General features: G+C 57.0%; 3 protein-coding genes across 6 annotated transcripts in view; 2 read left to right on the top strand and 1 right to left on the bottom strand.

The window, feature by feature from the left end:
- Positions 1 to 909: 909 nt before the first annotated feature.
- Positions 910 to 25,340, top strand: Vmac (vimentin type intermediate filament associated coiled-coil protein). 2 transcript variants are annotated; one of them, XR_007210386.1, is made up of 5 exons: positions 910 to 1,127; positions 2,282 to 2,789; positions 14,558 to 14,563; positions 14,900 to 14,913; positions 25,331 to 25,340. XR_007210386.1 is itself a non-coding variant. In XM_048341894.1 (2 exons), the coding sequence occupies exons 1-2, from the start codon at positions 937 to 939 to the stop codon at positions 2,598 to 2,600; spliced, it is 510 nt and encodes a 169-aa protein (XP_048197851.1). In that variant the 5' UTR covers positions 910 to 936; the 3' UTR covers positions 2,601 to 3,178. The 2 variants fall into 2 exon arrangements, 1 of the variants encoding a protein (XP_048197851.1); XM_048341894.1 differs by lacking the exons at positions 14,558 to 14,563; positions 14,900 to 14,913; positions 25,331 to 25,340 and having other exon boundaries at positions 2,282 to 3,178.
- Caps (calcyphosine) lies at positions 5,846 to 6,812 on the top strand. Its single transcript, XM_048341893.1, has 5 exons — positions 5,846 to 5,893; positions 5,924 to 6,062; positions 6,155 to 6,332; positions 6,424 to 6,630; positions 6,701 to 6,812. The coding sequence occupies exons 2-5, from the start codon at positions 5,980 to 5,982 to the stop codon at positions 6,800 to 6,802; spliced, it is 570 nt and encodes a 189-aa protein (XP_048197850.1). The 5' UTR covers positions 5,846 to 5,893; positions 5,924 to 5,979; the 3' UTR covers positions 6,803 to 6,812.
- Ranbp3 (RAN binding protein 3) overlaps positions 7,553 to 25,391 on the bottom strand; it is a 47,131-nt gene continuing 29,292 nt past the window's right edge. For 2 of the 3 annotated variants that reach the window (XM_048341889.1, XM_048341890.1), the window contains 13 exons: positions 25,240 to 25,326; positions 19,094 to 19,159; positions 18,616 to 18,708; positions 17,449 to 17,576; positions 14,188 to 14,307; positions 12,312 to 12,415; positions 11,848 to 11,926; positions 11,533 to 11,635; positions 11,021 to 11,130; positions 9,616 to 9,736; positions 8,747 to 8,889; positions 8,246 to 8,432; positions 7,553 to 8,145 (listed from right to left, as the gene is read on the bottom strand). In XM_048341889.1, the coding sequence (XP_048197846.1) occupies positions 8,102 to 8,145; positions 8,246 to 8,432; positions 8,747 to 8,889; positions 9,616 to 9,736; positions 11,021 to 11,130; positions 11,533 to 11,635; positions 11,848 to 11,926; positions 12,312 to 12,415; positions 14,188 to 14,307; positions 17,449 to 17,576; positions 18,616 to 18,708; positions 19,094 to 19,159; positions 25,240 to 25,326 (1,385 nt within the window). In that variant the 3' untranslated portion in view covers positions 7,553 to 8,101. Of the gene's footprint in view, positions 8,146 to 8,245; positions 8,433 to 8,746; positions 8,890 to 9,615; positions 9,737 to 11,020; positions 11,131 to 11,532; positions 11,636 to 11,847; positions 11,927 to 12,311; positions 12,416 to 14,187; positions 14,308 to 15,363; positions 15,485 to 17,448; positions 17,577 to 18,615; positions 18,709 to 19,093; positions 19,160 to 25,239; positions 25,329 to 25,391 lie in introns of those variants that run through there. The other variant, XM_048341891.1, reaches the window with a different exon arrangement.

Raw genomic sequence — 25,391 nt, 5'->3', positions numbered from 1 at the left:
CGCGGCGCGAGCGCCGGGAACGCGTGCGCCCGGCGTGAGGCGGCAGCACGGGCACCTAGGGACGAAGTGACTCGAGGGGAAAGTGAGGTCTGCCGTGGGCAGCGGCGGCGGGCTTTGCGAGTCCAAGTTGGCGGTCTGCCCATAGGGCTAAGGTCGGCTCGAACGAAGAGCCTGCGACAGGTGCCCCGCCGGACCCCCAACACCGGCTGCGGCTCGAGGCGGGGCTCCACTTGATAGGCCGGAGAGGTGATGATGGGGCGGGGCTTGCCGGCGACGTGGCCACTCGCAGAGCCAGACTCCTCCTGGGGCTCGCCGCATGTCACTATTTGGGGGCGCGGTGAGGATCAGGGGCGGGGTTTGCCGGACGTATATAACCAATCCGAGCGCTGGGATTTTAGCGGGCTTTGGCCTAGGCCGTGTCAAAATTGGCTCCTGACTGAGGGGGCGTGGCCACAGCCAGAGGCATTTCCAAAAGCGAACTTTCAATGGCTAGAGGAGGACCTTCGGGGCGTGGCCTTTTTTAGGACTTCCCTTGTCCGAGCCGTGGCCAATCACGCGATTCCGAGAGGAAAGCCTTCGTTTCTTCTGGGCGTGGTCAGAAGCACTCCTACGCTTTCACCCAATCAGTGAGCAGGGCTAGAGTGTGTTGGCCCACCCGGTTGGTAGAGCAGCATCTGGACCGCCGAACAGGAGCCCAAAGCCAACCTGGGGGGCGTGGCCTGTCTGTCAAGATTGGGACCAATCCTGGAGTGAGGCCGAGCTTCTGGGCGGAGCTCCGCCGTCCCGTACCGGCTGGAGGAAGGCACAACCCAGCCCTGGGGGCGGGGCCAGAGAGGATTGCAGCCAATCGAGCTTGTTCGTTGAGGGGGCGTGGTCCTGGTCCTTACAGGCCGCCCCGGGTGGGGCGTGGCCGGGCCTGGGGCCTGAGCGGGGGCCATGTCTGCACCGCCCGCCCTGCAGATCCGGGAGGCCAACGCACATCTGGCGGCCGTGCACCGGCGCGCGGCGGAACTCGAGGCGCGCCTGGAGGCGGCGGAGCGCACCGTGCGCGCCCAAGCCGAGCGCCTGTCCCGCCACGACCAGCAGCTGCGCACCGCGCTGGAGGAGCTGGGCCGCGCCAAGGACCGGTGAGGCCCGGGGGCGGCCCAGGCGGACTTCCCGGAGGAGGTGGGCGGAGGCGGAGCGGAGACGGGGCCGGGCGGGACCGGGAATTCGCGAGCATTCACGCGAAGGATTGGGAGAAAAGAAAACCCCAAACTCCAAAAAAGTTAAACCGGTTAAGGGGTAAGGGCCAAGTGTGGATGCGGAACTTCAAACATGGCCCATTTTCCCACAAGGGCAAATCTGGTAATGACCGGTGCCAGGGCCGGGGATCAGCCTGAGGCAGGGCAGCCGGTGCCACGGCAGGGTGTTTGTGAAGATCGCCTGTATTCCTGGGTGCGGTGGCTCACACCTGTAATCCCAGACACGTGGGAAGGGGTGAGTGGGAGGATCGGGGTTCCAGGCCAGCCCAAGGTGGGAAGGGGTGAGTGGGAGGATCTGGGTTCCAGGCCAGCCCAGGCAAAGAAGTGAAAGAGATCTCATCTCAACCAATAAGCAAGGCTTAGTGAGAGTCACATCGTTCCTTCCCTTCAAGCAGGATAGGGGTCTCAGGTCCACTCCAGGCAAACAGAGAAGACCCTGAAGATGTGGAACAAAAACAAAAACACCCAGTGGGTAAAGGGCACCCAGCTGGATTTGCATATCCTTATAAAAAGAGATGCTAGCCTGGTGCCCATGGCTCACTCCTGTAGTCCTAGCCACCCAGGAGGCTGAGCTCTGAGAATCGCAGTTCAAACCCAGCCTGGGCAGAAAAGACTCTTATCTCCAATAAACTATTCCAAAAAAAAAAAAGCTGGAAGGGGTGCTGTGGCCCAAGTTGTAGAGTACCAGGCTTGAGCAAAAAGAGGCTCAGGGATAGAGTCCAGGCCCCAAGACCTTCCAAAAAAAAGATGTTAGAAGCTGTGTGGTGGCATGCAAGCAAGCCAAGTGAGAGTTGTGAGGCTGAGAGTTCAAACTCCAGTGCTGACAATAAAACAAAAAGGCACCAATACCAGGGGCCCCACTTACCCCAGTCCCCAGAGGGTCAGTGTCCAAATGCCATCCTGCGGGAAACGGGGAGACACCATTTTTACCAGTGGTGAGGGGGTCATGGAAGCAATGGAGGGGAAGGGGAATTTGCTTGTGACAGGCCTGAGTAGTTGCCCCAGTATCGTGACAGCCCGTCTTGTCTCTCATCCAGGGAGATCTCAGCTCTGCAGGAAAGGCTGCTGGCATGTGAGGCCTCGGTCCACAGCCTCCAGGCCGCCGTGCACCGGCGGGACGAGCTCATCGGGCAGCTGAGGCCTCGGGCTGACCTGCTGCAGGACATCTGTCGCCAGCGGCCACCCTTGACCACACTGCTGGCTGCGCTGGCCCAGGCTGAGCAGCTGGGGCCTGTGCCGGCCGGTGACCCCAGCCACCCGCTTCCCGGAGGACCCGGCCCACCCGTAGTCAACAGTACTGGGGAGGAGGGGGGTGAGGGTTACCTCGAGCCCGCCGTGTTTGGGACCACTGTGTGAGCTGGAGCGCGGGTTGCAGAATGGACAGAGAGAAAGTGCCTTTGGGACTCGCCACTGCCCGGGGTGTCCTGGAAATCACCGCATCCTGCAGGCCATGCTGGGGACACAGCCGTCGTCCTGCCCAAACATGGAAAGAAGCAAAAAGCCAAGTTTTCATTTTTAAAATTGTTTTCTGCAGTGCTGGGGATTGTAAAGACTTAAAAAAAAAAAACACACAAAACAACCGGGAGCCCACGGGCTGAACACAGTTTAGCCCAGACAAGTTAAAACAAACAGTGAAACTTTTCATCCCTCATTGTTGAAAAACTGGCAATGTTTATGTGAACACTGTGGATTTTTTTTTTAGCTTGAGCCTGGGCAGTGTCTTCCTGAATCTGAACCCTGGGTAGTCAGGCTGTGAGACTTGTTGTCCTTCATGTCTTAGGGCTTGGAAGACTGTGAGGGGAGCCCTCTCCACCTCTGTGGACCCAGATGGTACTAAGACCCACGTGGGTTGTGGGTTGAGTTTTTCTTCTATCCCGCTCCTCACTAGCCCTTTGCCTTCTTGTTCCTCCAGAATCATCTTCAATCCTTGGGTTAAAACTCCTTCCTTCCTTCCTTCCTTCCTTCCTTCCTTCCTTCCTTCCTTCCTTCCTTCCTTCCTTCCTTCCTTCCATCATGGGTCTTGAACTCTAGGCCTGGGCACTGTCCCTGAGCTCAGCTCTTCAGCGCAAAGCTAGCGCTCCACCAGTTGAGCCACAGTGCCACTCTGGCTTTCTGAGTAGTTTATTGGAAATAAGAGTCTCACGGATTTTTCTCCCCATGTTGGCTTTGAATTGATGCTCAGACCTCAGACCTCAGCCTCCTGAGTAGCTGGGATTACAGGCGTGAGCCACAAGTGCCAGCTTAACTTTTTCTTTTATTTCAGTCAAAAATGGGTAGCCTACCACTGGTAGCCTCACACCTGTAATCAGAGCTACCCAGGAGGCCCAGATCTGAGGATTGCAGTTCAAAGTCAGTCGTGCCAGGGAAGTCTGTGAGACTCCAATCTCCACTAACCTACCAAAAGAAAACTGAAATGGAGCTGTGGCTCAAGTGGTAGAGTGCTAGCCTTGAGCAAAAAGAAGCTTGGGGACAGCCTATGAGTTCAAGCCCGAGGATGGGCAGGTTAGGGGGAAAGAAGCCTGGGCACTGATGGCTCACGCCTGTCATCCCAGCTCCTCAGGAGGCTGAGATCTGAAGATCACAGTTTGAAGCCAGCCTGGGCAGAAAAATCTGTCCAACTCTTTATTTCCAATAAATACTAAGGGAAAGGGGGAAGTGGTGCTGTGCCTCAAGGGGTAGAGCTCTAGTATTGAGCACAAAGAGGCTCAGGGACAGCACCCAGGTCCTGAGTTCAAGCCCCAGGACTGGATGAAAAGAAAAGGTAGCCTCTTGCCTTATGCTATTTTCCATTGCTTGGGGATAATTTTTAATTTTGGATCTACTTTCCAGAACTCCTTCCCTCAGTTTTCTAGTGGTTCATTGGAGATAGAGTCTCATGGATTTTCCTGCCTGGGCTGGCTTTGAACTGTGATCCTCAGATCTCAGCCTCTTGAGTAGCTGACCACAGGCGTGAGCCACTGCCACCTGGCTAGAGTATCTAATTTTTAATTCTGCATTTCCACACTGTCCTTCCCAGGCCAAGAAATGGAAATAGTTGCAGCTTTGTATCAAGATTTCTGTGCCTTCTTACCCCCCGGCCTGGGTGCAGCTGCACCGGCCCTCACACTCAGGGAACTGTCAGCGGGAACCCTGCAAGGACGGGAAGGAGCCACAGCCATCCTCCTCTTGAGTCAGTGTGTCCGCACAGGGGGCGCGCGGGGACCTGGGTGTCCTCAGGAATAAAATCGGTTGATTCTTAGCCTGGGTTCTTGCTTGTCCTTTCTTCCTGACTTGTGGGCTGGGGAGGTGGCCCGGGGATGGCTTGCTGGTCCTGGCTGCATGGTTAGGCCTGGGGCTCGTGGCCAGTCTGCCCCACCCAGGATTGTCGTAAGCATGGAGTCACCTGAGCACACACACTTGCCCCCCGTTTCGGCACCTGTGCAAACCAAAACAAGCGACGGAAACAGCTTGTATGACTAGAGGGTCACGGTTACTTTGTTTGGTTACTGTTGAGATTATTTTTCCTTGCAGTACCAGAGGTTGAGCTCTGGGCTTCACATTCACGAGGGAGATGTTCTGCCACTTGAGTCACGCCCTTGGTGCTTGGGCCATGCCCCCTACTGCTTGAGCCACACCGCCATCTTCTTTTACTTCCTCGCGGCCCCCCCCCCTGCAGTGCTAGGGTTGAACCCAGGGCCTTGCACAGGCCAGGCAAGCATTCAGCATTGAGCTGCACTCCAGCCTGGCATCTCCTTTTCTATTGTCTTGTGCTGGGGCAGGGGCTTGAACTCAGGGCCTGGGCACTGTCTCTGAGCTTGTTTTGATCAAGGCTGGTGCTCTACCACTTGAGTCACAGCTCTACTTCTGGCTTTTGGTGGTTAATTGGAGAGAAAAGTCTCAGGGACTTTCCTACCCCAGCTGGCTGGCCTTGAAGGGAGATTTCCAGATCTCATCCTCCTGAGTAGCTAGGGTAAAAGGCATGAGCCTGTAATTTGGGGCTTAGCTCTGGCATCTCATTTTTTTGTTTTGTTGGTCATTGGGCTTGAACTCAGGGCCTGGGCACTGTCCCTGGCTTCTTTTTTGCTCAAGGCCAGCACTCTGCCACTTGAGCCACAGTGCCACTTCTGGCTTTTTCTGTGTATGTGGTGCTGAGGAATCGAACCTAGGGCTTCATGTATACAAGGCAAGCGCTCTTGCCACTAGGCCATATCCCCAGCCTCCATAAGACTCATCTCCAATTAGCCAGCAAAAAGCTGGAAGCGGAGCTGTGGCTCAAGTGGCAGAATGCTAGCTTTGAGCATAAAAGCTGTGTGTGCAAGCCCCATGACTGGCTCAAAACGAAAACAAGGCTGTCTGGTTCTGTCACTTAATGGTGACCCCTGTGAGATGTGGTGGCGTCTCAGGGCCCAGGCAGGCCCTGGGCTGCGCCCTGCTGCAGACTGCTCCCCTGGATGGAGTTGAGCTGCAGCTCAGGGCCCAGTGGGAGGGCGAGCCTTGGCCTCCAGCAGTCAGTTTCCAAGCACAGGATGATGATCCAGCCAGGCCCCTCCCCGTCCCTAGGGCCACATCCCGTCCCTTAGCAACGGCCTCTCCAGGCAGAACCAAAACCAACACTAGGCAGAGCCAGCAAGACTCCAGGACAGGCACAGACCAGGTGAGCAGCAAGGGGTGTGTGTGCTGTAGGGTGACCCCACTCTGAGCCTGGCTGCCCGAGTGTGGAGTCCCAGCGAGCCCTCTTCCCTCCAGCCGCCCCAGCATGGACACGGTGGATGGCATCATGGAGAAGCTACGGGCGCAGTGCCTGTCACGAGGGGCCTCAGGCATCCAGGGCCTGGCCAGGTGAGGGGGGACCCCCGTGTTGTCTCCGTTTCTCCTGCCCCCCACCCCCCCGCAGTGGGGATTGCGGCCTCAACAGCCTCCTGTGCCCCTAGGTTTTTCCGCCGCCTGGACAAGGACGGGAGCCGGTCCCTGGATGCCGGGGAGCTCCGGCGGGGCCTGGCTGAGCGGGGCCTGGCGCTGGATGCAGCCGAGGCGGACGCTGTGTGCCAGCGCTGGGACCGAGATGGCAGCGGGACCCTAGACCTGGAGGAGTTTCTGCGTGCGCTGCGGGTGAGGCCACCTAGGGATGTTGGGTGCTGGCTGGGGAGGTGGGACCCCATCTCTGGCTTAGGGTGGGGTGGCCCCCATGCTCTGTCCCCAGCCCCCCATGTCCCAGGCCCGTAAAGCAGTCATCGCTGCTGCCTTCGCCAAGCTGGACCGCAGCGGGGATGGCGTGGTCACAGTGGAGGACCTCCGCGGGGTGTACAGTGGCCGGGCTCACCCCAAGGTGCGGAGTGGGGAATGGACAGAGGACGAGGCCCTCCGCCACTTCCTGGACACCTTTGAGGCCTCTGACAAGGATGGACAGGTGGGTACCCAGGCCCCCCGACACCCCCCCCCACCCCTTCTGGCTGCCCCTTACAGCTGCATCCCCACAGGTCACACTGGAAGAGTTCCAGGACCACTACAGCGGCCTCAGCGCCGCCATGGACACCGACGAGGAGTTTGTGGCCATGATGACGAACGCCTGGAGGCTGTGAGCAGCCCAGTGGGGCGGAGGGCCCAGCATGGCCCAAGTCTGCTGGAGAGGGAGGGGGAGCCGACCCGAGATCCAGATTGGCAAGGTCTGCTAGCTCACTGGCGCAGGACTCCAGGGAGCCGGGCCTTGGGGCGCCTGTTGCTCTCCATGGGTCCCCGGGTGGAAGGGAGAGCTGCTGGGGTGGGTGTAGACGGGGGTGGGCACGCTGGACCTCCGGCCCCTGGCGTGCACAGGAAGTCAGGCTTTAGTTAAAAGTTTTAATGTAGTTCCCAAATACATTTCATATGACAATCTTACATAAATGTTCCAGAACACACGGGCACGGTCTGCTTTTACTTGTCCCTAGCTGGCTAAGGCTTGAAGCAGTGGGACTCTCGGATTGGCCCCCGGTGTCTTCACTGGCCGCTTCTGCCCCCGGGGTGGGACGGAGATTTCCTCTGTGTGTGCTGCACGTGTGGGCACAGCCTGCTGCCCCTCAGCGGGGGGCTGGTTGACACCCCTGGTCTCATGAGGTCCCAGATGGTCACCATGTCTGAGGCTGGGCAAGGAACGGCCGAGGGCAGGGCAGGGTCCTCGCCGGGCGCCTGACGGTGAGCCACATGACACAGATGGGGAGTGGGTGAGGATGCCCCTTGGGACCCTCCTAGGTCTGTGACCTTTCAGACAGGCATTGCAGGTGTAGCCAGTCAGGAGCCCAATGCTGGCCCAGAGGGGCGGGACGCGCAGCCCGGCCGGTGGGGGAAAGGCCAGGCTGCGCAGCACTCAGGAGCATCTTAATCCAAGACACCCAACCAACGCCTTTGAAATGAAAAAAAAAAAAAAAGGTGTAAAATAGAAACCCCAAATCAGAGCATGGGGACTGGGAAATAGAAAGTCGTAAACAGGATGTCCGTGGGCCTGGCGTTTGCCCTCCTGTGAACCAACGGTCCCCAACCCGGCCCCGAGCCACTCCCACGCAGCGGGCCCATGGAGGAGGGGCAGCGCCCGGACGCCCGGGCTGCAACACGCGGTGAAGAACACAGGTGTCAGTCCCAGGGAGAGGCCGTGACAAGTCTTAATGTGCCATTTCAATCAAGGAGGGGCAGGGAACGCTCTTTTTGGCTCATCAATATGATGAGACTCGTGTCCCAAAACCACATCCAGGCAGCTCCTGGGTCTGCTTTTGAACTGACGAGCTGATCCACACAGTGGCCAACCCGGCGGGTGTGGTTCCGGTTCCGGCCTGTGGACGCAGCCTGCAGGGAGGGGCGGGCGGCGGACAGACGGACAAAGCAGCAGGCTCATGGGCTGGCTCCGGCCGCTATGTGCTCCCGGGTGTCTGCCCGTCCCCTTCGTCACCTGCACCTGTAGAGACAGCGGGGTCCCATGAGTCCGAGGGACCTGATGGCCAAGCACCAGAGGGCAGAGGTCAGCCCCCCCCACCCCAAGGCTTGGCCCAGCTCACCAGCTCCGGCGGCCCCCGAGGGAGCCAGCACGTCATCGTCACTGTCGTCCTCTTCCTCGTTGGATGGGGCGGCTCTGGGCTCAGGGGCCGGCACCTTGGCCTCCTGCTCCTGCTCCACACGGCTGCGCAGGGCCAGGATACGATGGTGCAGGGCCGCGTACAACTGACCCGTGTCCTTGGAGCTGGCCTGGGGAGGCAGGCGGTGAGGGCAGGGCCTCCTGCCCAGAGCACCCCACCCACCAGGGTCCCCCTGCCCTCCAGGCCACCCAGGCATCTGGGAGGGGACTTGGGATCGGTGAGGTGGCACAGGTGGAGGTGCCACCCCTGGCTGGGAGAAGGGGGCGGCAGGAGGACCAACGGCTGACTGCGGGAAGACTCAGGGCAGTGGGGCTGAGCCCAGGTGCCAGCAGGACAGCAGGGAGGCCGTGGGAGCTCCCCGAGGGGTGTCTGAGCCTCAGCGGCGGCCATGACCCCAGCTGAGCACACGGAGGGCCAGCTCACCGAGATCAGGAAGACCTTGACGCCCTGGTCCTCGGCGTCCATGGCTGTGATGCGGATGCTCTTCTCGCTGGCCTTGTCCATCTGCATCTGCGCCCACAGCTTGGTGTTGAGGATCAGCCGCAGGCTGCCCTGGGTCCGCATCACTGCAACCAACAGGGTGCTCAGCCGGGCCCCGCAGCCACACCCCTGCACCCCACACCGAGCCTCTGCGGGGCTCCCAGAAGGCCCCGGGTGGGCCAGCTGTGGCCAGTCCCTGGGGCTGGGAGGGCAGATGCGAGGTAGGGCTCACCTTTATCAGCTGGCCAGCAGGTAGAGCACAGTGAAGGAGAAGGGGGCCCAGTGCTCCCCACCGGGGAACCCACCCGGGGGGCCCAAGGACTAGATCTTGCGTTGACAAAATGGCCCTTGCTGGGGGTGCAAGCCCCTACTGCTACCGGCCCTGCTCAGTATGGGAAGTTTCCCCTAAGAAAAGCAGCAGGACATATGTGCTGCCCACAGGGGCAGGGCCAGCGTGGCTCAGGCACAGGCAGCGTGGCGTGGTGGTGGGAGTGTCAGTGTGGGTGGCCAGGTGAGCTATCAGCAGCGGCTAGCCAGTCAGCCGCCAAGGGCAGCAGGTAAGGCACTATGGCCTGTCAACATGCTTTCCAAGGAGAAGGTAAGGACGAGAAGTGGGAGAGGGGACGAGTGGCCAAGGGCAGACCGGCAGCTGGGAAACTGCCCCTCCTTTGCAACGCCATCCCAACAGCAGCAGAAGCAGATGTCAAAGCCTGGCGAGGAGCTGAGCCCCCCAGTACCAGGCAAACACAGAGGCGACATGGCACCCCGCTCTAGCTGGCGGGCGGGCCTCCCTCCCTCCCTCCGCCGCTTACCTAGGCGGGACTGCAGCGTCCCGTCGTCTGCTGACGCCATGTCATTAAGTCTGAGCAGTCCCCGGCCTCGCTCCACCCATGACTGTGACGTCTTATCGAAGACGAACAGCTTACACTGGATCTGCAACACATGGCAGCCTGTGGGTGGCAGTGATCTTGGGGCTCTCGCCATGTAGCACGGCACTCAGGTAGGCCCTCAACTAGTTCCCTATTCCGTCCTTTTGTGTGCAGTAAGCTAGCAGATATAAACCTAGAGCCGAGTGCCTGTGGCTCACGCCAGCCATCCTAGGGACTGAGGAGGCTGAGATAGGAGGATCATGGTCTAAAGCCAGCCCTGGCAGGAGAGTCCACGAGACTCTTATCTCTAGTGAACCACCAGAAAACTGGAAGTGGCTCAAAGTGGTGCTAGCCATGAGTGAAAAAACTCAGGGTCCAGTGCCAGGGCTCAGAGTTCAAGCGCCATGACCAACCAAAAAAAAAAAAAATCACCTTGTATCCTAGGGCCAGACAGAAGCAAAGACTTGGGGAACATTGAATGGGGGCAGAACAAGGGAGCTGCTATAGAATTGGGGAGGCCTCCTAATTGCCCAGCAACGGCTGCCAGACATCAGCCCATGGGAAATGAGATTTCTGTTTTTTTTTTTGGTTTTTTTTTTTTTTGCCAGTCCTGGGGCTTGGACTCAGGGCCTGAGCACTGTCCCTGGCTTCTTTTTGCTCAAGGCTAGCACTCTGCCACTTGAGCCACAGCGCCACTTCTGGCCGTTATCTGTATATGTGGTGCTGGGGAATCGAACTCAGGGCCTCATGTATACGAGGCAAGCTCTCTCGCCACTAGGCCATATCCCCAGCCCTGGGAAATGAGATTTCTAAGCCCGTCAAAATCCTGCACCCGCGTGTTCACGGCTGCATATCAAGGCTGTCAAAAAGGAGACACAATTGGGCACCTGTGGCTCACACCATAATCCCAGCTATGCTTGAGGCTGAGACCTGGAGATATCTGGGCAATAGTCTTTGGAGACCCTAACTCCAGAATAACCAGCAAAAAGCTGGGCTGGAGGCATAGTTCAAGTGGTAGAGCACCAGCTGTGAGCTTGGCAGGAAAGCTGAGCAGAATAGGGCGGCCCTATGTCCAAGCCTTGGTATTGGCACAAAAACAAATGAACAAACTAAGGATTTCAGAAAGTAGGCATACAGCCTGGTCCATCCCACACAGGAGCACGAGGCCAGGGCACTGGAGTGCAGGGCTGCATGGACTCTGCCCAGGGAGAGAAGCAGATGATGAGCAGCTCTGGGGTGGGGCTAGGCCAGTGCTGGGAGGAGACGGGGCGATGCTCGTGGAGGCAGAGCTTGCAGAGTAGCCCATGGTGATGGGTGTGCAAGGCATGGCTCTGTGGCTAGCACTTACCTGTAACACGTTGCTCTCCGCCTCCTCCCCGGTGATGACCTCCACCTTCTCCAGCAAACACTTCCGTGCTGTGGCCTTCGTGTAGGCGGCCGCCGACTCGGCCAGCGACTCTGCAATGTTATTAGTTAAACAAGACTGCCTCCTGCATTTGGCGGAGGTGTGGATGATGTGCTCCCCTGGTGCCCCAGCCCCTGGCAGGCAGGACCCAGGGAAAGAAACCCCAGACACCTGGCCTAGGCTCTGGGAGACCTCTGGGACCCCTGCCCCCCAGCTTTCCTGTCTAGCAGAGGAGAAACAGAGAGGCAGAGGGCGGTTGAAGAGAACTTTCCAGGCCTACTGCTGGAGGAATGTGCCAGCCAAAGGCCCTCACACCAGAGGAGGCCAAACCTCCCACCCCCTGTGGAAACACGGGGCCCCAGGTCTCCCACGAGGCCAGTGCTGCAGGGATCTGATGCCTCTTTGCCCCCATGGGCTCGATGGGGTGCCCACTTCACCCCGAGACTCTGCCATACCTTTCTCAGGGGTGGCCTCCTGGGAGGAGGACTCAGACCCAGACTCGGCGGCCACGTTCTCCCTGCTGGCATCTGAGCTGACTTCATTTAACTTGGGGGGGCTCTACGGGAAACAAGGCAGCCGGGGAGAGGTTGATGTGGGGCCGGGGAAGTTCCCCACAGACCTGGGAGCCTCCCCAGGCTTAAAGCCAAAGGGCTCTGCCTTGTCTACACTGGTCCTGATATACAGGTGACAACACAGTGCTCATGTGCCATGTGTCCCCAGGGGCTGCTGCTACACCCCCAGTGCCTACAACAGCTAGCGGGGCCACTCACCAAAACGCGCTCGCTCATGTTTTGGCCAAACACAAACTTGTTGCTGGAGGCATCGGCACTGTTGGTTGAGTTCTCTAAGCTGAAGAGGAGACACAGTGAGCATGACTCTGGACAAACGCAGAGCCCTGGGATGGCCTTGCACACTCCCTGCCTGGATAGGCCATGTGTGCACACTGCATAGGCATGCGTGACACTCCATGCCTTTTTGAGGAGGGTCACAAGGGCATCCGAGAGGCCCCAACTCCGGGGGAGTCAGAGCCCCACATGCCCAACCCAGGCCCAAGGGCCCCAGGGTTGGTCTTCACAGCTCCACAAAGTGGTGGAGTCCCCACAGGCTCTCCTCGGTGTGACAGGTGTCCCCAAGGGCCAGCGGTGTCTTCCACATACATGTCATGGACAGTCCACTGTAATCCCATCCTCTCAGGTCTGAGGCCTGGGTGAGCCCATGGTAGCTCAGCACGCACCTGGAGCTGATGTACTGGAGGAAGTAGTTGGTGGCGGCTGGCGTTTCTGAGCTGGGCTGCGCGGCGTTGTCCAGGCCACCTGTGTCCGTGTTCTCATTCATCAGCTGGGGACAGAGGAGGCATGGCTGCTCACAACAGGGGTCTGGGCCGCACAGCCCGGTGGGCTGCATGAGCAGCTCTGCGTGCTCAGGGGCGGGGGTCTGCAATCGCTTCCACACTCCACGCTGGGCTTTGAATGGGCAAGACACAGACACAGGCCGTAAAGTACCACGAGCCTCTGCTCCCGGGGACTCCATGACACCCAGGGTGGCACCTCATCCACGCCTCAAACCTGGGATGTGGAGCTGCCACGTCTGGCCTTGTGAGGGGTTACACACGTGGAGGATGCAGCACTTCTGACACCAACCTTGAGACTGTGAAAGCTATCAGTGACTGGTCCCCAGGAGTCCTGTGAGGTGGGTGTCACCTCTACTAACCCCGAGAAAAGAGACCCCAGGTGCAACTCCCAAGCTCCACAAGCCTTGGCAGTCCCTGATGTAGGGGGAGCTCCAACTCTCTTCCCCACAGGGGCTCCCCATGGGTCTCGCTGTTCTGCCTGTAGTCACAGCAGTATCAACACCCTGTCTCTTGGGCCCAATGCTTCTGTTGGATGTCGAGGAAGCAGGAGACTGTGACTAACCCACACAGGACTGTCCAACTGGCAGACTGCTGGTTTTCTGGGACAAGGTCTCAACATGTGGCACAGCTGGCACAGAGCTTACTATCCTCCTGCCCCAGGCTGCAGAGAACTGGGATTACAGGTGGGTACCACCATGCCCTGCCGGCAGACCTGTGTTGGATTTCCTATTTTAGGGTCTCCTGGGCACCGTGGACGCAGGCATCCTAGGCACTTAGGGTGCCCCCACAGACTACATGCCAGGGGACCTGCAGTGACGCTGCAGCCAGGCTCAGGCTGCAGGAGCCATGGGAGAAGCCCGGGTGGGGCAGGCCATCTGGGTAGCTCCGATCCAGAACCCAGGACAGAGGTGCCGCCCCAACTGCCACTGCTTGCCAAGACTCAGTCCAGGATAGGAGGCAGTGTCTCTGCCTTTAGACAAGTAAGGTGGCGGGGCTGGGGATATGGCCTAGTGGCAAGAGCACTTGCCTCGTATACATGAAGCCCTTGGTTCGATTCCCCAGCACCACATATACAGAAAATGGCCAGAAGTGGCGCTGCGGCTCAAGTGGCAGAGTGCTAGCCTTGAGCAAAAAGGAAGCCAGGGACAGTGCTCAGGCCCTGAGTCCAAGGCCCAGGACTGGCAAAAAAAAAAGAAAAGTAAGGTGGCCAAGGCACAAGGCACAGGCTGGTGGTCCAGCCTGGGTGACACCATAAGACCTCAGCCCAAAATACACAGACACGCATAAAGGTGATGGCACTTCTTACGGGGGTGCAATTTTGCCCCAGGAGACCCTGAGTGATGTCTGGGGACATGTGTGGCCGTCAGGATGACAGGGCTTTGTGGGGAGCAGGGCAGCGAAGGATGCCCGCAGGAAATAAGAACGGCCGGGTCCAAATGCTACAGGCATGGGAGCCGGGCATAAGCCAACAGTGACAGGTCAAGGCACCCCGCCCCTCCCTCCCCCCGTTGACTAGGAAAGAAGAGTTCTCTGGGGCTTCTGTGCTCAGTGCCCCTAGGCCCTCCCCATAGAGCCAGACGCCTGGGTGGTGCACTCAGAGGTGGGGGCCCTAAACCATGCCAGTGAGGGATGTGTGGTGAGCTAAGCCAGGAGCAGGGCCGGGTTGGGGCAGGCTGGGCTGCGTGCAGACTGCAGGTGACGCTGTAGCTGCTGGGCATGGAGGGGGTCGAGCAGCACCGCTCCTGGGCCCGGCACATACCTTCACCCTGTCCCTCAGGTTCTGCCCGAACACAAAGGCTTGCTGCGAGGCCCGCTCTCTCCCCTCGCAGCTCTCCTCCCCACAAGCGCCGCCACACTCATTTTCTTGGGGATCTTGCTCCTGTTAACAAAGCAGAGTGCGGTAAGCAAGCACAGGCTGTGTGAGCTGACTGCACACTCCTCAGGTGGCTCCTGGCTTCCAGGGCACAGGCAGGGCTGGGCACGGGACAGATGGCCGCAAGTGTGAGCAACGGTGCTGGCTCCCCACACAGAGAGCACTAGAAGCTTCTGCCCACCCCAGGGAGCTTCGCCTCAATGCCCTTAACCAGGGTGACAGCCTTGGGGACCGCCTAGGGCCATGACCCTCAGAGGCAGGCGTCTTCTCAGCCACTGATGATTCCCGGCTCCCAGTAGGGAGGTCCTTTCTGTCCAGGTGGATGTGATGGAGATGCAACTCGCCCACATACTGCATGAGGACACCAGTCCCAGGCAGGCAGAGGACGGAGTGCCCAGGCTCGTGGGCAGCCAAGGGCCCACCTACCCTGGGCTCTGCCCCTAGCACTGCAAAATGTAGGAAAAAAGAAAAAGAAAAAAGGCAAGGATGGCCAGAGGTCACGGGGGCCTTCCTTTCAGTGGAGATCAGTGTCCACATTTTACTTCATGGACTTCCAACTCTTAACTGTGAACTTTAGGACAGGGCTTTTGTTTCTAAGGTTTTTTTTTTTTTGTCTTTTTTCTTTTCTGGTACTGGGGATCAAACCCAGGACGTTGCACTTGCTAATAAGCAAGCACTTTGTACATCCCAGCCCTTGTTTATAAGGTTTTAAGTAGCTCTTTCATTTGAGATAGTGGAATGTGAACTTGCTAGATGAAAGGCGTAAAGACTGAAAAGGAATGAAGTTGGGGTGAAGAAAGGGTGGGAGGGGCAGGGCATGGGAGCCCCTCGGGCAGCTGGCGTTTCTAGCTGGCAGGGACCGGGACCAGGACCAGCACCAGGGCAGAGCCCAGGGCTGCCCCCACTTGCTGGTCTGCCGTAGTCTGTGTACCACGGCACTCCCTTCAGCCCTGCCAGAGCTCACGTCCTGGCCTAGCCTGTGCCTGCGCAGGAGCGAATATGGCCTTTTAAAATGGCAAACACACCGTGTCCGGCGGGTGCTAGGCAGGAGGGTGCACCGACCTGCCTGCCATGGCGGGCCTGCACCTCCGCCAGCCACGCCCCTGGCCCTCGGCCTTCGAGCTGCTGGCTTCCTGTACACCCTGGCTGGTGCTGTCCCCGGCTGGGCAGAGCTGCAGATAACCTGAGGTGGGGACACAGGCAGTGCGGTGCTGTGAAGAGCAGAAGGCAGCAGAATGTTTCTGCCTGTAAAGCAAGTCTGGTCTACGACCCAGCGGGCTGCTTCCAGAGGCTTTGTTCAGTTACCCTCATCTGTATTCCCTCACCCTCGTGATGGGCAGCAGAGGGGGACAGGGAGTCCCTGTCTCACTTCTGCTAGGGAAAATCCGAGAGCTGCCTTGGTGTGGATGCAGGGCAGCTTGGCCCTGGGCCTCACCTGGCCCCATGGGTAGTGTGGCAACGTGTCACATGCCTGCGACACACACAGGCAAAGGTCTTGCCTGTCTCTTGCCCTGTGACTGGAGCGGGGAAGTGTGGTGAGTACACAGGGTCTGCCTGTGACAGTGTGGGTGTGCGGCACATGGAGTCAGAAGGCCAAGATGTGGCAGAAGGACCCTCACTCATGAGGTGGTCCCGCCTGCTGGCCAAAGCTGGGGGGGGCGGGCGGGGGACACAGCTCTGAGCTGAGGTAGTACGCATGCTGACCCACACCGCTAGGCGGAAGGGGAACTTTAGAGGAGGGGGACCTTAGAAGAAAGTGAACCCAGGCTCCTGGAGGCTGATGGAAGAGACATCAGTGGGTGTGGGGTCCAAATCTAAACTGTCATCTGGCTGGACTCACCACCCCCTCTGGATCTTGGCTCTGGCTCCCTAGAAGCAAGGGCTGTGGCAGTGCTTATCTTTCCACATTTCCTATCGAGCACACTGTGGAAGGGAGGGGGGCTGGGGTGCCTCACAGAGTAACCAGACAGCTGGCTCCCCGCAGGGCACAGCACACGTCTGCAGCAGTGGAGGTGGAGGGGGAAAATAAACATTCCAATCTGGCAGTGTGCATGAGGACACTGCGTGGCTACCACAACTCTGCTATCAGCGCCATCTGTGCCTGCCCTGCAAGCAGGCTTTTGCCAAATGTCCCTTCTAGGACTGCTGGGAAACGCAGGCCCAAGGACTGTATGACCTGGGCTGCCCAGGGCCTGTGCCATGTGGAAGGAGATTCCACTGGCCACCTCTTCACGGGGGTGGGGATGGGGTGGGAGGTGGGGGTGGTGGAGAAAGGGTACCACAGGGCCCCGAAGGCCTAAGGAGGCACTTCTCCATGTAAAACGCACCACTCCCTTCCATGACTGAGGGCTCTTGTGGGGGCACAGGTCAGGCACTGGTGTGGGGTCTTGTTCTCTGATGATGGATGAAGCCCACAGCAGCCTAGCAATCTGGCTATAGGGTAGATGCACTGGCTGCTGGGGCTTGTGCAGTGCGGGAGGGGTCGAACCTTCTACAGCCCCAGTTCACAGAGCAGACCCTTAGTTATTGTGAGCAGCTTCACCTTGTTTGCTCAGCACTATACCCATTATCTGTTGCTGATTATCTGTAGGCTGAGGAGCTGACAGGGGTTCCTTCCTCACACAGTGCTAGGCTGTAAGTCCAGGTGGCAGAGCACCAGCTAGGCTAACCTGGCTGTTTCACGGGGGTAGAAGTGAGTGTCTAGGGTGCCAGTGACCCCACGCCAAGCCAGGAGGCTGGAGGGCATGAAGGGGATGATCCTGCTCTTAAGGAAAACTTACCTCCAAAGAGCTCCCCAGGCAGCCCGGTGCAAGTAACTCACGCCTGCAATCCCAGTTACTCAGGAGGCTGAGAGCTGAGGATTGCAGCTCAAAGCCAGCCTGGGCAGAAAAGTCCATGAGATTCTTAGCTCCAATTAACCAGCAACATGTTAGGCTGGCGGTGTGGCCCAAGTGATAGAGTAACAGCCATGAGCAAGAAAGCCAAGACAAGTGCAAGGACTCGAGTTCATCAAGTCGTGGTTATCAGCAAAAAAGAGTCCTCCCCCTCCCCCCCATATCCTAGCGGGGCCTAACCACAAGATCCTACCAAGAGGAACTCCAGCCCACATGGGGCACCCCCCTGCCCCCAAGCCCAAGACCCACCGACCTCAAGTGCATGCACCTCGTCTGTGGGCTCGGATGGGCTTCTCTGTGCAGGGTTTTCCGGTGGCGATGATGTCGCTGCCCCCATGCAGTCTGCTGGGATGCTGACCCCATTGGTGCCGCTGCTTGGGACTGCAGGAAGGACAGGGGAAGCACCTGGGCAAAAGGCAGGGCCCACTGCTCCCCTCTCCTGCAGTTTGCCTGACACTGGGCCCTGGGCTGGGACCCCCTCCTATGGTATGGCCTAAGATGTAGTCACCTTTATAAGAAAGGGACTTGCAAAGCCACACATTCCTCAATTAAGAATAAAAACAATCCCAACCCAGTTAACTTACAGAAGCAAGGCTTTTATTCCTATCTTTACCAAATGGAACTGTATAGACCAGGGAGGCAGCTCAAGAGAAAAACATGTTTTGTGTGTGTGAGCCCTCATCCCAAAAGAACAAAAAGCCAAAGCAAAAGATTAAAAATAACTGAATTCTCATTGTGTTCAGAAGCATTATTTGCTAGTTAAAAAAATACATCAAGGAACAAATTCTTTGATTTTTTTGTGCAACTAGCATTAATAATGCTTTCCGAATTTCCCTTAAAATCATGGGAGTACATGATGCGCACATGTGCAAATCTGGCCTAGGTTGTTTAGCATGAGAATACAGGTCCTCGTGTAATTAAAACCACTTCAGAGATACCAGGCATTTCCCATGTTGACTTACAAACCTGGAAGCCTCAGAGATAAAAGGTAGGGGGTGGGGAAAGCCTCCACTGTGCGCCTACGGGAATAGCTGCAGGAGTTCTGTGTACAGGTGGAAAGGCCAGTCTCCTTAACATGACCCTCAGGGCAGTGACAGAGGGGTGAACTGGAATATGTAGTAAATGCCTGTGCATGGTAGTGTATATACCTACATCTAATATGCTACAATAGTATACTTGGTGACTAGTGTCACCAGTATGTAGGACAGTATATATCAGCACAACTAGTATAAGGTAATGGAAAAATGAATGGCTCTCAAGACCCCTGGGCGGCCTGCAGTACAAGGTTGAGATCTGTGTGCCTCTGGGCAGGACAGAACTATGGGGTGGCAGGAAAGGCAGCTTCTGTGAAGTGACTGGACAGTCACCCAGGGTTCAGAGGGACTGCAAGGCTCCACTGCTGGGCCGGTTCCTGTCTCACCTGCCTGTGGCAGCACCTTCGGCTGTGGGGCCTGCAGCACGGCCGGGCGGAGCACGCTGCGCTGCTGCTCCTTGGGCTTCTGGCTTGGCAGACCTGGAATGGAGTTGTTTTCCTAAAGTGCTGAGCGCCAGCTAGAACACAGCACCCCTACCCCCAGGACCTGTGCCTGTGCCCACAGGCTATATCCTTCTCTGCAGCTAGACACCGAGGTTGGAGCTGTGTGTGAGGCCCAGGTGGCCTGTGGAACATTGGACCAGAGCCCTGTTATGCTGTCACTCGTCAAGGGACAGGGCTCCAGAGTAAGGGCAGCTGGGCAGTGGGAGGTTCTGCTCTCTGCTTTGGGTCCTCTTTCCAAAGCTGCATGGGGCAGTGGTCCCAGTTCTCCCCACCCCATGGCTGGGCCTAGTGTGCTGTCATCAGGCAGAGCTCAAGAAAGGTGCTGGAAAGCCATGTCCCCCTGCTTGCAGGTGCCACCTACCTGCACTGGGTGCCTGGCCATGGATCAGCGTCGGTGGCTTCAACCGGAACCCACTGCTTTTTTCCTCTATAAGTGGAAGACAAAATAAGAAAAGCAAGCTTGTCTGGGCTGGGTGGTCAACCTGAGGGGGCTGGGGTGGGAGGGCTGTGGGCTGGGAGAAGCAGGGAAGATGGCTGCAAGTGATGGCTCTGTGGCAAAGTGCTGACAACAGGGAATGGGAGAGTGAAGAGATGGTCAGAGCCCTTCTTCCTAGAGGAGGGCTTGTGCCAGGCTGCTGGCCTGGAGAGCCCCAGAGCAAGGTCTTAGGGTCTGCTCACATTCCTAGAAGGCAAGAGTGTGCCCATGAAAAGACCTTGTGGCAGGCCATGGGCTTGCTTGGGCCTGCTGCTCAGGGAGCGCCCTGGCCACAGACACTCAGCTAGAGGGCAGCAGTGCCCAGGACCTCGGGCTCCAGAGTGGTGGTGGGTACAGCTGCTGGAGGCCGCCTTGTTTTTATGCTGTTACTCTAGGGAGGGTACAGAGGGCAAGGCCAGCATGCAAAACCCAACTGTGTTTCTATACATGCCACACAACACTCCAAAAATGAAATGAAGGAAAGAATTCCATCAGGCTGGGGGCAGAGGGGCCCACCTGTCACCCCAACACTCAGGAAGCCAAGGCAGGAGGGTCTCAAATTCCAGGCCAGCCAGGGCTACATTTATATAACTTACAACATAAATAAATGTAAAGGTATCCCAACAGGTCCCACACTGTGTAGCTCATTGGCACAATGCGGATCTGGGGCCTCTTTGGGGTAACAGCCGCACAACTACATTAAGATGTCAACAACAGAGGCTCTCAGTTCTGAGAAAGGTCAAGTCCCACTGCTGATAGGCTGCTGTTCTGGCCACATCTATGCAAGCGCAGCACTCGTGGTGGGGGACCTGCCATCCCTGATGGAGGTGCTGGGTGGCACCCGTGAGGTAGTGGAAGCCACACAGGCCATGAAGGGAGGCAGATGCCCACGTGCAGGAGCAGGACACCATGGGGCAGCCTTTTCAGGAAGTGAATGCTCAGTTCCTTCCAAAATACATATGATGACTGGCAACCTGGAAACAGTTTTTAAGGTTGAAGTCAAACTTCTAATGGATTTAGTTCTGAAGTCTGGGGAAGCTGGCTTCAAGACGCCTTGCTAAAGAGTCTCTCTGGCACCTCCTTTCTGCCTTCAGTGGAGCCTTTCCCTCCGAGGCCCAGAGCAGCATGGCACGGACCAGTCCTGGCACTGGGCCCACACCTTGGCACACTCACAGATGCCAAGGAAATACATGCTGAGAGCATGGCAAGCCGGGGTTCTGATGGCAAACGCACTCCTGAGGGACATAAATGGTGGTGGGAGAGTAGGTGGCCAGTTAAATCTGAGCCCCTGTCCAAGCCCCGGAAAACTAATGAAGTCTCCTGTCGCTCCTCCCAGAAACACACTTTCCTGCAACTCAGGCCAACATAATGTGGCCGGTCTCATGGCAAATGAGCACAGTCCAGGGCCTGGGGCAGAGGCTGCCATGCCTTAGTATGGACTGGAGGAGAAAGAGCCCCAGGGCAGCTTCTGCCTGTCTGGGAAGCATATCTGAGTAGCAGCTGGCTGCCCACTTAAGAGAGCGAGCGCTGCCTGGTGGGAGGCACTTCATTGAGAACATGCCTGGAACTGAACCCAGTCTGCAAAGGGTGGGAAAGCAGGCAGCCTGGGGTGGGGGGCGCTCTCTGTAGGGCTGTGGTGGGCATGGGTGGTCTGCTCAGGGAGGAGTGATGGAACAGTGGAGACAGTGCTTACAGAAAGTACAGCATGAGGCTTCCCGTGGGAGCCAGGCAGTCAGTGGGGGCAGAACTTGGTTCTGGATAGTGGTCTCTACAAAGAACCAGGCTCCACGAGAAATGGAGATTCCAGGAAGATGAGCCTGAAGACTCTGTGGGGTAGGAAGGGAGTGACCTCATGGAAAGAGCTTTTGTGGGCTCAACCATGGCCCATGTGAGCACTACACCAGTAATGGACCATCACCCTCAATAGAAGTCGAAATGCACACTTCTGTAATCAGCGTGCTCCAAGTGGGGAGGAGGGGCCATCAATACACAAAGGGGGCGAGGGGAGAGGAGGACCCAAAGGGGCGAGAATAAAATTTCCTGATACCTCCAAATCTCTCTCCAAAATATTCAAAGGCAGAGTAGTAGTACCACCTTCCCCGTGCGACTGAAGGTTCTTGGCTCTCGCAGGCCAGGCCTGGCCAGCAGGGTACACACAGTGTTCCCATGTGAGCGCTCGCCAACGCACACACCTGGGTCCAATCCAAATGCAAGGACTTATGCAAGACAACGGATGCAGAGGGAATAGGGTGGTGGCTAAGAAGGGGGAGCTCTCTGGCAGTGACCAGGGCAAATCCTCTGCTAGACTCACTAGAGCCACATGCAAGTGGCTCATGCCTGTCATCCTTGCTACTCAGGAGGCTGAGATCTGAAGATCGTGGTTCAAACCCAGCCTGAGCAAGTCCGTGAGCTGCTTATCTCCAATTAACAACCAGGAAACCAGCAGTGGTGCTGTGGATCTAAGTGGTAGAGTGCTAGCCTGAAGTGGAAGAACCGAGGGTCCAGTGCCCAGGCTCTAAGTTCAAGCCCCATATCTGACAGAAAAAGAAAGAACTTTGCGGACTGGGTTCCTCTGAGTTTTCTAAAGAGTGGCAAGGCAGGCAGGTCACGGTGGGACCTTCACTCTGCAAGGTGGCCATGAGCCAGGGCCCTGGGGCCTTCAAGCCAAGGCTGAGTCCAGCCACAGAAAGGTCCTGAGCTTCCCTGCTCCTAATGCTAAAGGAGGAAGGCTGGGAGCAGGGCTACCGTGCAGGCCGCAGCTGACCCTAACAGCCCAGCCAGCCATGCCCTGGGCCCACGCCTCAAAACACCCAGGGTCAAGCCACAGCCAGGCCCCCAGCTGACCTGGCACTCCTGAGGCCCAGCATAAGGGGCTCCCCAGGATGAGGTCAGGGAATGCCACAGAGCAGAATGCTTTAGGGGTGGAAGGAATTGGACTGTTTGAAATGGTGCCACTACATCAATCCTCCAGTTGTAAAAACCCACTAGGCCACTCCTCCCCTTGCTGCGGACACCAGGCCGGGCTATGACTTATCTCGAAATTCTTTTGAAGTTGGCAGTGAATTTATATAAGGCAGGTTGGGTTACAGAATTCAGGCTGTTAAACTGGCTCATTAAATCTTTTATGGGGAATTTCAGCCACGTGGGAGACACTTCAGGAAGCCTTAAAGTTCTCCAGTGAGAGACCAAAAAAGGCAGGCTCCATACTCTCCAGTCTCACAAGCTGTTCCCCCAGTGTTGTAAAACTGGGATTATTACATTTATCTGTATGGATCTGGGCAATATTAACTGGTATGAGATTTAATACAGAGAGAAAGGGTTTGGAGAAACTGTTCCGGGCTGCATAGAGTTACCTTGGAGACTGGAGGGTGCATGGGTGGGAGATCCTTTCTCTTTTTTAAAATTTAAATTAATTTATTTGGTGGTACTAGGGTTGTGTACTTGCTAGGCAGGTACTCAACACTTGAGCCACATCTGTAGCCAGGTTTTGCTCTAGTTATTTTTCAGATAGGTCTTATATTTTTGCCTAGGCTGGCTTCATATAGAGGTACTCCCACCTACAGCTCCTGCATCGCTATGACTATAAATGTACACCATCATATCTAGTTTATTGGATGAGGTCTCACTAACTTTTTGCCTATAAGACTGGTCTTGGACTATAATCCTGTTGGGTCTCTGCTAGTAGATGGAATTATAGGTATGAGTCAGTGCCTGGCTTTTCTGGTTCCTTCCTTCCTTCCTTCCTTCCTTCCTTCCTTCCTTCCTTCCTTCCTTCCTTCCTTCCTTCCTTCCTCCCTCCCTCCCTCCCTCCCTCCCTCCCTCCTTCGCTCCCCTCCCTTTGTATTTGTGCTGGTTATTGAGGCTTAAACTCAGGGCCTCATACTCTCACTTGGCTTTTTTGCTCAAAGCCAGAACTCTACCACTTAAGCCATACCTCCACTTCCAGCTTTCTACTGGTTAACTTAAAAAGTTTTCTGTCCAGGTGGAAAACATCCTCAGACTTCAGTAAAAAAAAAAAAGAGTAAGATTTTTTTTTTTTAATTAGAAATTCCAGCTAAGTGCAGTGACTCATGCCTGCAATACTAGCTACTTGGCACACTGTGGTTCAAGTCATGCAGGGAAACCCACAAGTGGCACGTGCCTATTATCCCAGCTATGGGGGAAGCACAATGGCTGGCACAGTGGCTTGCACCTGTCATCCCCAGTGACATAGTGAGGAGCATAGAGAGATCCTATTTGAAAGCAATCAATGAAAAAAGGGTAAGAGACCTGCCTAGCAAGTGTGAGGGCTTGAATTCAATCCCTAGTATCACCACTGCCACCATTAAAAAAGATGATAAACTTGGTCCTAGCCCTGCTGGAATAACAGACACTCTGGGGTGTTAGGGGATCTCATCGAACATGAGTCCAGTCCTCAGAGCTGCAGACAGAAAAGCCCAGCACTCAGGACCTGAGAATGGGTCCTAACCACGAGTGCCCACCCTGCTGGAGACCCTATCTGCAAGCGGCTCTGCCGTGTGCCAGTAAAGGCTGAGGGCTGCTCAGTGCTGATAGCAGGGGTCTGAGCAGACACCCCCAAGGCACCGAGTGCACCATGGTCAATACTGTGGGCAAGGAGGCACCGGCACTGTGGGTAGGCGGCCGGGCAGGGGGCGCTTCTCCCAGTGGAGGGTGATAGTTTAAGCCCTGGAGTGCCTAGGTGAGATGTGTGAACTCTCCAGATGGAACCAGATGAGACCCTGGTCTCCAGCCCAGCAGCCACAATGAATGACTGGCTGTCCATCCTTCCTAACACACTGGACACCCATGGGGGAGGGTGGGGTACATCAGGGAGGCAGGGCGCCCTATAGCCCCAAGCTTCCTTGTAGGCTACCTCAGCCACTGCTCTTTCACCAGCCAGGTGACCCCCACTTGAGTGTTGAGTTGTCTTTTTAACAAGTGGGTCTTAGGAAGGATGGGAGCTCCCACAGGCTCCCACTGAGCACTCACCAAGCACATGAGTCAGAACCCACCTAAGTGCAGTGGCAGAGCAAGAGCAACATTTCCAAATACTGGGGTCACTTCTGTCCCCCACTGCTGGTGCCTGAGAACTGAGGCTCTCCAAGGAACCTCCAAGGGGAGGTGATTCTCAGGGAACCAAGGAAGGGGCCACCTGCCCTTTGCCATGCCCCTCCCCCTCCTCTTTGCAGTGCCTTCTGGCACTTAGCCAGTGGTGAGGAGCAGAAGGGAAAAGGCCACAAAAAGCAGGAGGCACAAGTCCTGTCATTCCACACACCTGTCCGCATGTGCAGAGCCTTCCAATAAAGGAAGTCAGCACAACCTGGACTATGAACACCCAGGCGGGGCCTCAGCATCTGGTGAGCTGGCAGCAGTTCTGGAACTGTGTGCAGCTATGAGAACGCCAGGGTGCCAGGGGGATGGGTGCCCTGCACACTCCTATCACATGTACATTGCTTTGTGTGCACACACGACTTCACAAACCACGTTCCCCTTTACGCAACATCCTTCACATTCACAAGTTTAAGATGTTTACCTGGCAGGAATGAGTTCCCCAGGGCTACCGGCAGAGATGCATGTAAGTACACATGAGCCTGCCTCCCCACAGCTCCCCATGCAGGGGAGCAAGGAGAGCCTTCTCTACAGTGCTTCTCTGCTGAAGGAGACAGCCTCTCACCCCCAGGGACCCTCCATGTCCTGGCTGGCCTTTCCCCCTGTTCTGAAGCTCCCATGTGCGCACACATGCACACACACAAACACACACGCACACGCCTGTGCACTTGCCTGCACAGTGGCCAGCTGTGATGCGGGGCAACACTGAACAGCTGCACTCCCCCATGGGCCCTCCCAACAGCCAGGCTAGCCCTCTACACATCCCAGAGAGAGGGCGCCTTCTCCAATGGCTTTGGAAGCCACAAGTGCCACTGACTGGATGCAAACACCTGGTGCCATGCCTCTGCCTGGTCCCAGGTGCCCTGGGTGGGTAATAGAGGCCGCCATGAAGCAGTGGAGTGTGGCTAGCCATGCATATTTACCTGACTGCGAAGCAGGGAACTGGGTTAAAGAGGACGTTCTCTCCCGCTTGACAGGAGGGCAGTAATTCCCATCTTCTCGGTCAGAATCTAGAAACAGGAGAAGCAGCATCAGGCTGTTTTTGTTCTTATCACCAAAGGGGGCTCAGGCTCCA

This window comes from Perognathus longimembris, chromosome 3 (genome assembly GCF_023159225.1).
Source record: "Perognathus longimembris pacificus isolate PPM17 chromosome 3, ASM2315922v1, whole genome shotgun sequence".
NCBI lineage: Eukaryota > Metazoa > Chordata > Mammalia > Rodentia > Heteromyidae > Perognathus > Perognathus longimembris.
The sequence above is the reverse complement of the archived record's forward strand: the minus strand, read 5'-3'. Positions and strand labels throughout refer to the sequence as shown.

Bases quoted from the DNA above. Each gene is read 5' to 3' on its own strand.
- Vmac (XM_048341894.1), top strand. From the start codon at position 937: ATGTCTGCACCGCCCGCCCTGCAGATCCGGGAGGCCAACGCACATCTG. The intron at 1,128-2,281 runs GTGAGGCCCGGG...TCTCTCATCCAG, and splicing joins CTGGGCCGCGCCAAGGACCG to GGAGATCTCAGCTCTGCAGG.
- Caps (XM_048341893.1), top strand. From the start codon at position 5,980: ATGGACACGGTGGATGGCATCATGGAGAAGCTACGGGCGCAGTGCCTG. The intron at 6,063-6,154 runs GTGAGGGGGGAC...CTGTGCCCCTAG, and splicing joins GGCATCCAGGGCCTGGCCAG to GTTTTTCCGCCGCCTGGACA. The intron at 6,631-6,700 runs GTGGGTACCCAG...GCATCCCCACAG, and splicing joins CCTCTGACAAGGATGGACAG to GTCACACTGGAAGAGTTCCA.